At 38.2% G+C, this 14,885-nt stretch overlaps 1 protein-coding gene across 1 annotated transcript in view; it reads left to right on the top strand.

The window, feature by feature from the left end:
• SCIN (scinderin) overlaps nucleotides 1-14,545 on the top strand; it is a 63,351-nt gene extending 48,806 nt beyond the window's left edge. The window contains exons 10-16 of the mRNA XM_019726923.3: nucleotides 811-901; nucleotides 4,743-4,913; nucleotides 9,722-9,899; nucleotides 10,172-10,293; nucleotides 11,619-11,696; nucleotides 13,224-13,284; nucleotides 13,686-14,545. Of these exons, the coding sequence (XP_019582482.3) occupies nucleotides 811-901; nucleotides 4,743-4,913; nucleotides 9,722-9,899; nucleotides 10,172-10,293; nucleotides 11,619-11,696; nucleotides 13,224-13,284; nucleotides 13,686-13,813 (829 nt within the window). The 3' untranslated portion in view covers nucleotides 13,814-14,545. The remainder of the gene's footprint in view (nucleotides 1-810; nucleotides 902-4,742; nucleotides 4,914-9,721; nucleotides 9,900-10,171; nucleotides 10,294-11,618; nucleotides 11,697-13,223; nucleotides 13,285-13,685) is intronic.
• The last annotated feature ends 340 nt before the right edge of the window (nucleotides 14,546-14,885 follow it).

The following is a 14,885-nucleotide window of genomic DNA, read 5'->3' as shown; positions in this document are numbered from 1 at the left end:
ATATAGAGATGGGAGAGTTGGCTAGACACAAACAATACCTTATGCTTTGGCTGATTCCCCACCCCCATGCTACCCCCCCCCCCACACACACACACACACACACACACACACGTTCATCAAAGAGACAGATCTCCCAAAAGTTGCTTTACAGGTTAAGTTAATGATTGGAGTTATAGCTGCAAGCTATCCAAGAAAGAGAAGTTGCAAATGAACCAGACAAATTGGTCTATTGACCCTTATGTGGGTTGCTGGTAGTTTAGCCACTCTTACAGTTTTATTAATAATTTCTTCAAAGAATTGTTAGGATGAGAAAATCAGCCCTCTCCATTGCCTACTTCTGATTGTTATTTTGTTGATTTTTCTGGGCTCAGATATTGCGTACTATGCTTACCGAATACTCATGGAATAATCAAGTGCCTCTAATGTCCAGCCTAAGTTATGGCTCAGATTCTCTTACTCAAAATGGATCATTTTCATTATTGATATGGTGTCCCAAAAATAGCGGCTTTGACTGAAGTTGGACATGATTACTTATCTAAGTTATGTAAGGAGCTCAGGCTATATTTCTTTACCTATAAAATGGAGATAAAGATACCTATCACATGTAGTTCTAGACAATACACAGGACAATTCATGGCTAACCTTAGTACTTGCTAAAACCCATAGCTTCTACGGCCATATCATGTTAAAACAGTTGGTTTCTTCTTGATCTTTTATAATAACTTAAGTCTCTGCTTGAAATGCCTGTGCTAAAAAGTCTTAAAACTTAAATACAAGCAAATTTTTTTTTTTTTACTTTGGTTCTTCCAGGCAAGGAGCAAATGCCACACGAGATGAGCTGACGACATCTGCATTCCTGACTGTTCAGTTGGACAGGTCCCTTGGAGGACATGCTGTGCAGGTGGGGAGATATTTACCTCAGAGAAGTTAAAGTTTTACTAGTTCAATGTCTAATTAAAGCCCTCCTCCTAAGTTGGGATGACAATCTGACATTTTCTAGGTATTATCTTTTTCATATTGGAATTCAAATATTCCTACTCTCATGCCATACTAATTCTCTCAGACTCTGTGAAAGAGGAAGCAAACAAAATTTAAGAAAAATAGAAGAAATAGAAAAAACAAAAAACTATTAATAGATTTAAGAGCCCCAAAGAATCTTTTTTTAGAATCACATCATATGTCAATGACAGTCACTTGACATTAAAACTGTTCTGAGTTACCACTTCCGGCTATTGTTAAACAGATTCCGTAAGGCAGAATTATTCCCCCACCCCCGTCCCTGCTAAAATGTCAACATCTTAATCCTCAGGACCTATGAATATGTTATATGACTAGGAATTAAGAGTGAGGATAGAATTAAGGTTGGTAATCATCATTTCTTAAAAGAAGAATATACAGGATTCCTAATTAGTTCCAGTATAATCACAAGGATGTTTGTAAGTGAAACAGGGAGGCAGCATGAGAGTGATTCAACCAACAATTGCTAGCTTTAAAGATGGAAGGACCCACCCAGCCCCAGCCATGTAATATGGGCAGCTTCTAGAAGGTGAAAAAGACAAAGAAATGTATTCGCCCCTAGAGCCTCCAAAAAGGAACAAAGCTGTGCAACATCTTGATTTTAGTTCACTGATGCTCCTTCAGAACTTCTGAACTCTCAAACTATGAGACAAATTTGTGCTTATTTACAGTAAAATTGTGGTAATTTGTTATAGCAGCAATAGAAATTAAATACAGCAGTAGAACAAGTATAGATTAATGATTCTAATTAATAGTAAAAAAAGAACAGTATTTTACATGCTTCCAAATCATAAAGTATGTAAGTTATGTTTTGCACAGGCAAACTGAAATAAACCTTAATAAAAGAGCATGGATCCTTATTTTTCTCTTTTGAGTTGTGGAATCTTGACTGAAAGTTCAACGCCCAAAAGTGAGGTGGGTAGTGGAGGAGAAGAAAAAAGAAGAGAAAAAGGAGGGAAAGGGGGAGAGACCAAGGGGGGAGGGGAAAAGGGGAGAGAAGGGAAAGAAAAGAGATAGGAGGGGAGAGCAGGTGAAAGAAGAGAGGGAGACAAATCACAGAGGAGGAAATGAGAGGGGAGAGAGGAGAGAAGAGAAAGGAGAGAGGAGAGGATGGTGTGAGGGAGGTGTGAGATGGATTCTTTATTTGGGTATTTCTGAAAATAAAAAATAATTTCTTGAGATTGACTGAACCCAAATTCTGAATGACAGTTCCATATAAATGAGTCAGGTTTGGGTGGGGGGGAAGGAGGGAGAGAGAGAGAGAGAGAGAGAATATTGAGACAGAGAAAGGGGGAGAGGGATATAATGTGTTGACTCATTTATTATAGAAGTTTGAATGTCATACAGTGGAACTCCAATATCAATGTCTAGTTCTAGATCTCGTTGTGTCAAATGTCCTGTTTCCAGCCTGGTTTGACCTTCTTGCCTCTTTTCTCAAGTTCAGCTGCTCCTCTTCTTATATTTATGGTAAAAAGTCAGCTACTTGTTTTAGGACCCTTATTAGTAACCACAGAACATTCTTGGTCTTTGCTTATTTTAATTCCTTGATGTGTAACTGAAATGCAAACCTCGAGGAGACTTTGTTTCCCCTCAGTGTACTCCGATGTGTCAGTCTACTTCTCTTCTTAACCCCAGGGTGGCACTGGCTTGTTCCTTGGCCTTACACACGTTCTCTCTAGTCTCTTTCTCTCTCTCTCTCTCTCTCTCTCTCTCTCTCTCTCTCATCCATTCCCTCCCTCACTTCCTACCTAGAGCAGCTCACAATGCCTGGGTATTTTCTCTGGCTGGTTTTGGGGGGAGTCTGCTCCCATCTGTTGAGAAAAGCATCTTCCAGATTGGGGTTCAGAGTGAGGGCAGGTGCTCCTTTGGCCAGCGTAGTGACACTTCTGACACAGCAGCATTGTATGTTCCCTTCTCAGAAATGTGTCTAACTTCCTCATGCCTGAGATTCTATGTGGTATGCAAGGTTTTTTGTTTGTTTGCAAATCTTTATAAATAAATGTGTAATTGCTTCTTTGGAAGTAATAATTAAATAGATAGGTAAAGCTGATACTTTGGTCCATAAAGATCTAAAATGTTGATGCTAAATTTGGTCTTTCAGCTGGTTTCCTTTCCACCTTGATACTTGTTAATAGATAACACTATAAAGCAAGTTAGATATTAATTTAAAAGTGTAAGTTAAGTTTTTGAAAAAATAAATTTCTTAATTGTTAATTAACAAATTAATAAGAATGAATTATTTAAATGTACTGAACTCTATTTCACTGTGAAGTATATTCATTTCTTGAATGAAATATTCCTTGCTAACAACTGACATCATCTATGCCATTTAATTGATCTTTAACATTTTTTACCAAATTATGTAAAAACTTTGAAGATATTTATTATGCCTTATAAATTCCACTTTTCATAGTAAAATATTTGAGATACCCAATGGATGAATTTCCATTGTTAACCAATTGAATCCTAAATTGACAATGAAATGGTAATGTTTAGTTTAATCACTAGATGGCAGTAGTTTATAATAATGCATAAACAAGTCTTTTATTGCTGTTTTAAGCATTCGTTTGTAGAGTATATTAACAGTATCGAAGATTTTTCAATTTAGTTCTTCTCTTATTCTCATTTCACAGGTAAAATGGGTCTTAATCAATGGTCCCTTTCTCTTAGGTTAGCAATTGAGGTTTTCTCAATGTTATAGGAAATGCTAAGCCATCGAGAGCTTTAGGTGTTCCCAGCTAATCTCACCCCAAGCTTTGGAACACACTCAAAAGATGTTTTCGTAATTTGCCCCTCACTTATTTTAATGTTTACTAATTGAAAGATCTATGAAGTCAATCATTTTCAATGTTCCCTAGCATAGGGCAGAATAACTGAAAAAAATAAGGGACCGGCACAAAATGTGAACACTTTCTGTAAAAAAAAGAAAAATGCACCAATAGCTTATGCAAGAAATAGGAAATTTATTTCTAATCTAATATCTGGTGTTAAGCTAATAGGTGAAATTAAATAATTTACCATTTATTTACTTCAATTTCCATATCCTGAGAAGCCCTTATAATGTATTTTTTAAAGCACTTATGTTAAACAAATCTATTATATTAGTACCAGTTCTAAAGTTAAGTTAAAAGGTAGAAAGTATATTTTGTTTATTTTTGCCAGTTTTGGATGTTTGGATAGAAAACATACCCATTCCCAGATGAATTTACAATTATTTTTTTCATATCAGTTGTGGGGATGTGGAAATAATGGATATGCTTCTGTATTGTCTTATTTGTGGAGGCATTTGAACCTTCTGAACAAGATCCAAAACACGTGAGAAACAAGTGTATCCTTAAACATCTGTAAAGTGTTGGTGCTATTGAAAAAAAGAGTAATTTTCATAAAAGATGGCATATATCAGCACTTTGTTCTCTCTTGGAGATGAACAGACTACATCTTTACGCTTTCCGGACGCAGAAAGTGGTGCAGTATGGCAGGATTTCCCCTGAAAAGAAACTGGTTGGGAGTGTGGGTCTGGACTAACAAACAATTCTTAAGTCAGTGGGAAGCTGTGCTTTATTATCAGTAACCCATATTTTCTGTCAATCATTATTCCTCCTGCTCTTGACTTATGGTTTAGTTTTTGTTTTTCTTTTCAAAAAATAAAAATAAGAACACATTTGCAAATGCAACCTTCTTTCATGGCACCCTTTATGTTATTTCTTTTATCCCCTTGCACCCAGATCCGAGTCTCCCAGGGCAAAGAACCTGCACACCTGCTGAGTTTGTTCAAAGACAAACCGCTCATTATTTACAAGAATGGAACATCAAAGAGAGGAGGTCAGGTACCTGCTCCCCCTATACGCCTCTTTCAAGTCCGGAGAAACCTGGCATCTATCACCAGAACTGTGGAGGTATGTTATACATTCAAGAAAACAACCTGAGCCATCAACAAGTATTAGTCTGTTAAAAATTGGCAAGTAAACTCCTTCCTTTCTATAATTAATCCATTGTCCACAATTTTTTTTTTAAAAAGCACTAAATGCAGGGGAATTAAGTAAAAAGTTAATTCCCAATACCAGGCCTCTCACATTTTTCAACTGCATTGCACAAAAACAAATGAATTTTAAGAATAATGTAACAAATCAAGGTGTCAGAGGCATAAGGAAACATGCTTTATCTTGGAAGGCCTGGGGGAAGATGGATGGCGGTGGTGATCAGGTGACCGCACTGGGGAAATCTGAGAGGGACGGCCCTTGTCTGTACAAGTGTAACAAATGTGGGAAGCAAGCTTCACCACACTGTGGCAGAACCATAACTCAGCTGGCCAAATAAGCTGTCTGACAGCAGCTGTGAAAGAAATCAAACCCCGTATCATAGTGTCATCAGACAGGAAGACCTCCAGGTATGAGCAAGGCCAGCAGATGCAGGTTTTTAAATAGCTGAGTACTTTTACCTCTACGATGATCTATCACACCTCATATCCCAGTCACCTCAGTCACTATTGAAATCCAAGTCTCCCAAACCAAGCTAAACTATCCTGCACACCCTGTATATCCTCAAACCTGAACTCATCTGCCAATTTTTCCTCTCCACACAAGCCATTCAGCTGAGCCCTTAAAACCAGGTAGGTCATCGCATCGCCCCACCTGCAAACTATTGTCTAAACCACCCTCCCCCTTCATGTTCTACAGTTCTCTGAGGACACAGGTTCCCACACAGACCTCTCAAGTAGAAATTGTGTTTTTCCCCAGTGTCCAGGTGCCAGTGATGGACTGTACGTGGTACCCTTTCCATGAGGTACCCTGCTCACCCTGGCCTCTTTGACTTGTCTGCTTTTCAGACTCTCCCTTCTCCAGCCCTCTTGTGCTGCCATATACTGAGCTGCCAGTCCTTCCCTTCTTAGACTTTAATGGTTTCAGCCTTTGCTTCACTATCTCCATCACTCTGGCTTTTCTCATCCGACAACCTTGGCCTTGACCCCATTTCTCTCACACTCACATGGCTCAGTACTAAACCTTGCCATTGGCAATAACTACACCACCTCAGGTATCTGTTTCAAACCTCTCATCTCTGACAACCATCTCCTGTCCTAGCTCCTTTACTCCAGGATGCATTTTTGAGCAATTCTCCATTCTCATACCTGAATCCATGAACCCTCTCCATCCATCACACCCTTTGGGTCCTCCTCTCTCTACAAATCTCCAGCATGCCTGCTCTCTACTGGTAACTGTATCAGAGTGCACAGAGCACATAAATGTGATCACACAAGAATCACCTTCTCTTCTCCAATTTCACCAACTTGTCTGCATCGATACATGTATATTCTCCTTCCCGGCTGTTTTATGAACTAAATTTAAATTGTTTATTTATATTCAACAATTAACAGATATTCTATAATAGTTATTTACATATAAATATTAAATTGTTTTAAAAAGAATGTCAATCTATTGTCACCCATAAATTAAAAATAAATAATAATGTTTATATAAATTATGTATTAGTAAATAATTTAATGCATATTTAATACATAAATAAAACATGACTCCTATTTAAGGCCCAAATCCTCCCACCTCCACCCCCCACCAACTTCTGCCTGGAATCCCCTGCCCTCGGGGCTTCATAAGGACTTTCCAGTGTTTTTATCCCACTTCCAGTCCATCATTGTTACAAGCAAAAATCTTCTTATTCTTCTGTACACCATCAGTTTCTTCTTCTGTTCTGGATCATTTACTTCAGAATACAAATATGCCTTAAAAGACTGCCATTCTTTCTTTAAAAACTATCCCTTGACTATGACACTCCCCACAACGCCCTTTCTCTGCCTTCCTTAAAACCACAAATCCTCAAAACAGTTGTCTCCACTTACTCACCATCTCTACATTTTTAAGCCTATTCTCTCTAAAGCCACTCCACTCAGGTATCATTCCCCCCATTCTACCAAAATGCTTTTTATCTAGTTTGCTTATTTCCTGCTTTCTGCCTTCTCTGATCTCACTTTTCTTAACCTCCCACTATCATTTCCACGGTCACCATTTCCTGTCTTCTAGAAACACCATTGTTTTTCCCCCACTAGCCTTCTGAAACACTACGCTCACCAGGATTTCTTCCAAATTCCAGGGGTACTCTTCTAGGGACCATTTCTCTGCATTCTCCTCCTCTGCTTGTCCTGTAAGCACTTGAGCACTCCAAGGGTCAGTCTTGGCGCTCTTCCTGGTGATCTCATTCAGTCATATAGTTTAAATGCCATCATGTGTATCGATCTCATCCAGGATACACTGTGCATGGATTCTCACGTGTTCAATTATGACTAGTTTTTTTTTTTGTTTTTTTTTTAATGGATCAAATTAAAGGACAGTGTAGCTCTCATCTATGGGCACTCTCAGTCGATTTCAGATGGAAGAGTCAATGAGAATCATTGCATTCCCAGCCTCTTGCCAGTGGACGTTCTTTCTGAGACATGGTACACACTTGTGATGCACCTCCTTTATTTCCTTGTGCCTCTCAAACTGGCCTTGTCATGCCTTTCCTCTTGGAAATGCACGAATCAAAATCATTGTTTATAGAGCTTTCTGTTTTCATTTCCTGGGAGGCTAAAGCTTTATAACGTTCTGTTTTGGAACTACCTCCCTGATCCACACCAATCTGGACATGGGCCATTTGTCACCTATCTCTCCATCAACCAAGCTCTTTCCTCTGTATCAATAAGGTGACCTTTGGATTAGAAATCGGAAGTCATGATTTCTAGAATTTTCCATCACATCTGATTTCTTTGAGCTTGGTCCATAAGGCTTTGTTCTTACTGGAAGAGGATGATAGCTACATCCCCAGATGTTACCAACCCCTGGAACATCTTTACACTTCCAACAGCCATTCCTTCCTCTTGTAGTGCTCTCTCTGAGGACAGAGTCCTGACCAACCTGGTGGAATCTAACACTCCGCACGGTTGATGCCTTCGTTTGGCACCTCAGCATGGTTGGCCAAACAGCATCATTGGCCCAGCTGCTCACCAGCTCCATCTTGAAACACTGTCTTCTCTTGGCCTCAAAACACCACACTTGTTTTCTTCCTCCTGCATGGGTGTCCCTGTCAGTCTTGCTTACTTGTTTTTCATTTCCCTGTTATCACACATCGCATGAGTCCCACAGTCATGAAGGAGGTCATACACATACTTTGACAGTCACACAATCCCATAGTCAGAGGTTCTCACAGATACTGGCACAGAGTCACAACATCACAAGGCCATAGACACAAAGACACAAGCCCATCTTAGACCCTCGGGATCACTACCAAGCCTGAGACTCTGCACGTGCCTGTCCCTGCCTAGAGGTCCCACCTTTAGCCTCACCCTCCAGCCTGGGTTGGCTGGAGGAGTCTGGGCCCACCTGGGTTGCTTTCACTCCTCTGTGTCCCCATGTTGCAGAACTGTGTTCTCTTGGCCAATCCCAGACAGTGTCCAAAGCTTCTGGTTGAAAGGAAGGGCTACATCAGTGCCCTATGGATATTCTTTTATAATTTGGGCTGTAATGTATCCAAGCCTGGAGAACCTTTTGGTGAATCCACATTATTCTCTCTTTCCCTACAATGGACTCCAGTCCCTGTGTTGTGATTTTTAGGTGTGCCTTTGATTATTTGATAAACCTTCTCTTTAGCGAGCCAAATAAAACTCAGTACCTTTGCTTTATGTATGTCATTTTTTAATATTACACCTTTTTTTTTTTTAATTATAGCTCATTCTTGTTCTTATGGCCTCTGAATATTATCTTTATTACTTTGTCGCGTCCAGCGCAACACGGGCAGTGAGAGAACGAGAAAGGGAGGCAAAGGGTTAACAAAAAAAACAGAAGTCAAGAGATTTATGCAGTAGGGGCCAAGGGTCTCACAGCCTCAAAGGACTGAGAGTCCTGAATCGGGCCACCTTGTGGCTTTTATTGATGTCCACACAAGGAAGTGACATTGTTTTCTCCACGGTCTATAAATTTCATACATTATACTAGGAAACTGATTCAAACTAATCACCCTTGCCTGCAAGCAGCGGAACTGTAAGTCTCAGGATATACCTAAGGGACAAAACCTTTATGCTGAAACTTACTGATATGAATAGATGGAGAACTGATGTTAACACATCATTGAATCTCTTCCTAAGCAGGTTGTGGGAAGGAATGCAGCCACAGAGGCAGAAGCTCTCCTTAGCCGGGGGAAGGTGGGGGTCTGTGCCCACCTCTGTCAACCCTGTGGGTTCTCCTGCTGGCCCCCACAAGGCTGTGCCTGGCTTAGGTTGTTCCCCCCGTGGTGAATCTTACCTGTCATTGACCAACCAGCCATCCTTTGGGGCCAAACCGGGAGACATAAGGTGCAAGCACAAAGGTGAAGCAAAGTCCCTGAAAGGATCCGATCACAGACTCTCCTTTCTTTAGGGGCAGGTGCAAGGAGACAGACGGGTAGGCTGCTGCGTGGCCACATTACTTATCATTTAAGTTTGGCTCATTTTATTCTTTTGCTACTCCCTGCATACAGCTGAGCATTAAAGTGACACAGAGCAATGTGTTCCCGCTGTAATGTTTGTAACACCGTAGTGATGTCCCATTGCCACCCCGAATTAATTTCCTGGGGTCAAGACAGAAGGCTGTGGATGGTTTGTCACTGCCACAGGCTTCTTGGACTGTTATTGAGGGGGCGGCAATGGATTTGAATCATTGTTGTATTTTTCTTCATGCTCTAGGTAGACGCTGATGCAAATTCGTTGAATTCTAATGATGTATTTGTCTTGAAACTGCGACCAAACAGTGGCTACATCTGGATAGGAAAAGGTGCTAGCCGTGAGGAGGAGAAAGGAGCAGAGTACATGGCAAGCGTGCTCAAATGCAAAGCCACAAGGATTCGGGAAGGAGAGGAACCAGGTATGTGCTGTGGGGCCAAGGGCATGAAGCAGAACCGATGTTGGGCATGATTGCTAATCAAGTATTTTTCCCATAATTCATGACTTTGTAAAGGTTACAGGCAGTTAAAAGTCCTCCCATCAGTTGCAAAAGTAAAAGATGGTAGCAGTTATATTTAAATGATTTCTTAATATTAAAATCAAGGTGAGATAATATTACGCTTTGTTAATGGAAAGCAATATAGACCATATGCCCCTGAAAATGCATCAGGTAACATACTGTGTTTTCCACAGAGGAGTTTTGGAATTCCCTTGGAGGGAAAAAAGACTACCAGACCTCGCCACTGCTGGAAACCCAGGCTGAGGACCACCCACCTCGGCTGTATGCCTGCTCCAACAAGACTGGAAGATTTGCCGTAAGTGTCTTGGGAGAGACATTCCAGTGTTAGCTCTGACTTTCCTGCCATGTTACTGCTTTGATTCTCCATTTCAGCTTACTTGCAAACCATAGGCAATGCTCTTCACTCCACAGAGGGCCGTTTTAAGAGTCAGTGCCATAATGGGTGTGAAAGCATAGGAATAGTGTAATGTACTATGTAAATCAAGCTGCTCTTGAAAATATCAGCAAGTTTGCACCTGTGTCAGCATGTATGTATTACTGTATGAATACGCAGTTGGTTAGATTTGGTAATTACATAATTTGCCACTTTTTGTGGGCAACAATTCTGGTCAAACTATGTAAATTTCATACTTCAATTTCCCAGGAGAATAAAAAGTTTCACCAGGTTGACTGAATAAAATGTATTATGGAAATATTATGATCATTGGGCAAAATCACAGAAAGTGATATGCACACCTGCAAATTAACTGAAATCAGCAGGAATGTTTTATTTCGGAGTCATTCACAGGCTTTGAATTCCTGGCAATTTAAAGTAAAAATATCTATGTACAAGAGTGATTTCATACTGGGCTCTGAAATATCCTGGACGGCACCCCCCTCCTCTCAGTTAACCATGAAAGTTCTTTCTTTGTTTAACGGGCTAGGCTCTTGTATAAAATTTTCATTTAAAGAATGAATTCCTTTCCTATATAAAATTTGATCTAAAGATTTCATCACCATGTCCTAGTAAATATAAGCTTTATTTTTCAGCACACACGCTTGAAAATTTCCTAAGCATTTTCCCAGATATGTGCTTACTAGAAATAAAATGCTTTGAAGAAGAAATTGCTCATGTATAAACCATACTTGAAGTTTATAAGTGATTTGGCCTAAAAATTAAAGATTTGAATAGTTATTGAAAATTGTTGATTTATGAAAATGACCAGACCTAGTGATTTTTTAAAAATCATCTTGACTTACAAAATGAGAGACAATTTAATACGCCAGACCATAAACTCAAATGTCTTCGGAGACTGGGAAGGCGACATAAATCTGTGAAGCACTTGTCATAAGGAGCTGGAAGTAGAGAGAACTCTGGTCAGACGGACTGTATATGGCCCATGTAAGGCATTCAATGCAGTGTTTATATGAAGCACTCCTAATAAGATAACATCAGTTCATGATAATCGACTAAATATATAAATAATTTTTTTAAATCTTTAGTGCACAAAAGTAAGAAAAAAAATGACTACCAAACTTTATTTTTGCTGTGCTCCACAATAATACAAGGCATTTTTATTCTACATACTAGAAAAATTACTATTTACTGTTTGGTCACAAAGATTTTTTTATGCATTTCAGATTGAAGAGGTTCCAGGAGAGTTCACTCAGGAAGATTTAGCAGAAGATGATGTCATGTTACTAGACGCTTGGGAACAGGTAAAACTATATTTTGTTTATGCCAGAAGAGTATATGAGTTGGGAATTGATAAAACCTGCTTTGCGAAGCGGCAAGTCTAATAATAAATGGACCTGTGGATTTAGTCTGTATTTAAAAGAGATGCAACACATTTTGGCGAAAAATGAAACTGATGCATGTAGCAAGTTGATGTTTCAACATGGAAATAATTCCATGGCTACCATCTTTGTCTGTATAATTTTAGGCAAAACTCTTCCATTTTTCATTTATTTGTAAAATTAACTCACTCCTAACTTATTCATCCATTCATAATAAATGCATTAGCGGGTACAGTAAATGTGGAGTATAATAGGGGTACAAAACCGTGGGGGGAGACTGAAATATGCAGAATTTCTCTAAAAATTTGACAGAAAGTCATAGGAGACCCTTACCCTGGGAATGAAACAGACACAGAACGGTTTTGAGTCTACAAAGTATGTCACTGTTATCTTTATTTTGGAGATAATTATTGGTCATTTGACATGGCACATCTGATGTTGTTTTTTTAAATTTCTATGTAAACTAACAATTGTGAAAGAGAAAAAGATACTAGAAACTAAATGATATAAAGCAATTATTAAACACTTATTTGAATTTGACTTACTCTTAGAGTCAACCAAAGATTGTTACTTTTAGATCTGCTCTAATTGCTAAGTCATTCATTTATATTACACCTTAGTTTTTTGTTAACTAGACCTACTGTGGTGCAATATGTAAGTACAGTGAAACTACTGTAATGTTATATATCAATTATACCTCATAGTTTTTATTTACATTAAGTATGTTATACGCCCTTCAAGCAATATTCTAGCACTGTCAGTATGAATTAGAACACAATCAAAACTAATTTGACTAAAATTTGTCTGCCAACAAGTGACTTTTAAAGTGATTTAAATATAAGGTAATTCAGGAGAATTTTCAGCATTGAAGTACCCAACCTACACATTTAACAAGGAGGATATATAATTATATCAGTTAACAAAAACACAAACAAACTCAATATTTAAATGCTAAACAGTATAGCACTTTTACCAAAGTGTTATAGGATACAGTATTATATGAAAGCACGAGACTTAAGTCAGGGGTTCATAAAGGGAGTCTCTGGTGCCTACAGACAAGCTGAATATTGTCCCCACAGTATAGGAATATAGGGATAATGATTGCCTTACATAATCCACAGGTGGGTGCACGTACATACACACACGCACACACACACAAAAACTATCAGGCATTAAGTTGTTTTTGAGAAAATTCACTCAATAAACTAGAAAATACAATATAAACATATATCAAAATATGAAATCTGGGGTCCAACTAAGTTTAGGTGTTTCTTAATAAGTGTAAGCACTGGGAAAGTGGCTGACATTCTCCACACCTGTCTCCACATTTCCAACTTCAGGGGTTGTTGTGAAGATTAAATGAGCAATGTATGAGAAGCACTTCACATAGGGCATAGTACTGAGTCACCACGCCCCAAAGGTACATATGGTTGTTGTTTCATTTTTCAGATTTTCATTTGGATTGGCAAAGATGCCAACGAAGTGGAGAAGACAGAATCTCTGAAGTCTGGTAAGCTAGATATCAATTATTCTGAAAAATTTAAATTCCCTTACATTTTTCATTATAGAAATAATAAAACCTCCATAAATGTGATAACCTAGATTTTTTTTAAATTCCTTTTGAGAAATACGATTCTTCCTGGTTCAATTTTTTTCTTATTGAAAACATAAGAATAATTATGCCATAAGGATAATTGAATAAAGTTTGGATTTTTTTCAGGCAGTAATAAAACTCTGATGGCACATTCTATAGTAGATGAGAAAAATCTATACAGAATTGTTCATATGGAACAGTATTTGGCTACTTGGGGGCAAGGAAAATTTAATTTATTACTTTTGTTGGAACACTTCTCATTCTATAGTTAGTTGAATCAAAATTAACTGAATTTATATCTTTGTGCCTCTTTTTAGCCAAAATGTACCTTGAGACAGATCCTTCTGGAAGAGACAAGAGGACACCAATTATCATCATAAAACAGGGCTATGAGCCACCCACATTCACAGGCTGGTTCCTGGGCTGGGATCCCAATAGGTGGTAAACTGATTTTTGTAGGAAACAAATGTTATGGAGCAGCGTCCCACTGCTGTTTTGAGGGGAAGAAGAAGGGCTTTGTTTGTTTGACTTTAGAAAATTAACCTCAGCCATATGGCTATTATTCAATGCTTAGTATTGGTTTGAAATTCTTTTTAAAGTGGAATTTTCTTACGTTAATATTTTAAAATACCCTAAACTTTTGTTATGGATCATTATTAGCTCTGCTGAAAACAGATTTACATATTTTTTGTATGATCTCTTAAAGGTGAAAAGCTACTCACAAGGTAGGGGAGACTGTCAGGAAATTGTTATAATTCAGGAGCCATTAGCCAAACTTGTTCTTTAACGTGCCAGAGAAGAAAGCCGTATGCCTTTGAGGTTATTCTTTCTATGTTGGGTTCAAAAGAGAAGTGTATTTGCAGTAAGGTGTATGTTAAGATGACTTTAAAAGTTTATTGTTTTCCTTCTTTAGCCAATGTGATTTCGATATTACTAACTCCAAAGTGTCACTTTCTAAGAAAAACTTCACCTGTCTTGTCTTTTTAAAAGCCTTTGAAAGCACTGCTCTTACATGACAAAATAATTTGTATTCATATACACACACACACACACACACACACACATATATACACATATATATATTTGCCAGTACATGTTTAATATCACAAAAGATATGTACAAAAAAAAACTGCACTACTCCTGCCTGTCATCATTAAAATACATCTGTTTTTGAAAAGGTTTTTTGTTGTGACATTTTCTTCAAATGTGATACGTGAGTTAATTACACCATTAATTGTAAGGTTAAATTCTTTTATGCATAAACAAATATGAATTTAACATTTCTTATTTCATCCTCATTTGCAGTATTTGATAACTGGTGAAACATCCCTTTGACTGAAAAGCCCTTTCCATGTCTTATCCTTGCCTCATCTAAAATTTGTGGCAGGGAATACTCTAAAAAAATCTACACATCAACAGCAAAGATTTATTTTCTGTTTACTCTAGAAGTAGATTTTTATTTTAAAGCATTAAGGATGGAAGTTATCTATTTGTATATCTCTTCAAGTTCTTTAAAA

The sequence above is a fragment of the Rhinolophus sinicus genome, chromosome 4, assembly GCF_057876585.1.
Source record: "Rhinolophus sinicus isolate RSI-liver-muscle chromosome 4, RSI-T2T, whole genome shotgun sequence".
Lineage (NCBI taxonomy): Eukaryota > Metazoa > Chordata > Mammalia > Chiroptera > Rhinolophidae > Rhinolophus > Rhinolophus sinicus.
The sequence above is the reverse complement of the archived record's forward strand: the minus strand, read 5'-3'. Positions and strand labels throughout refer to the sequence as shown.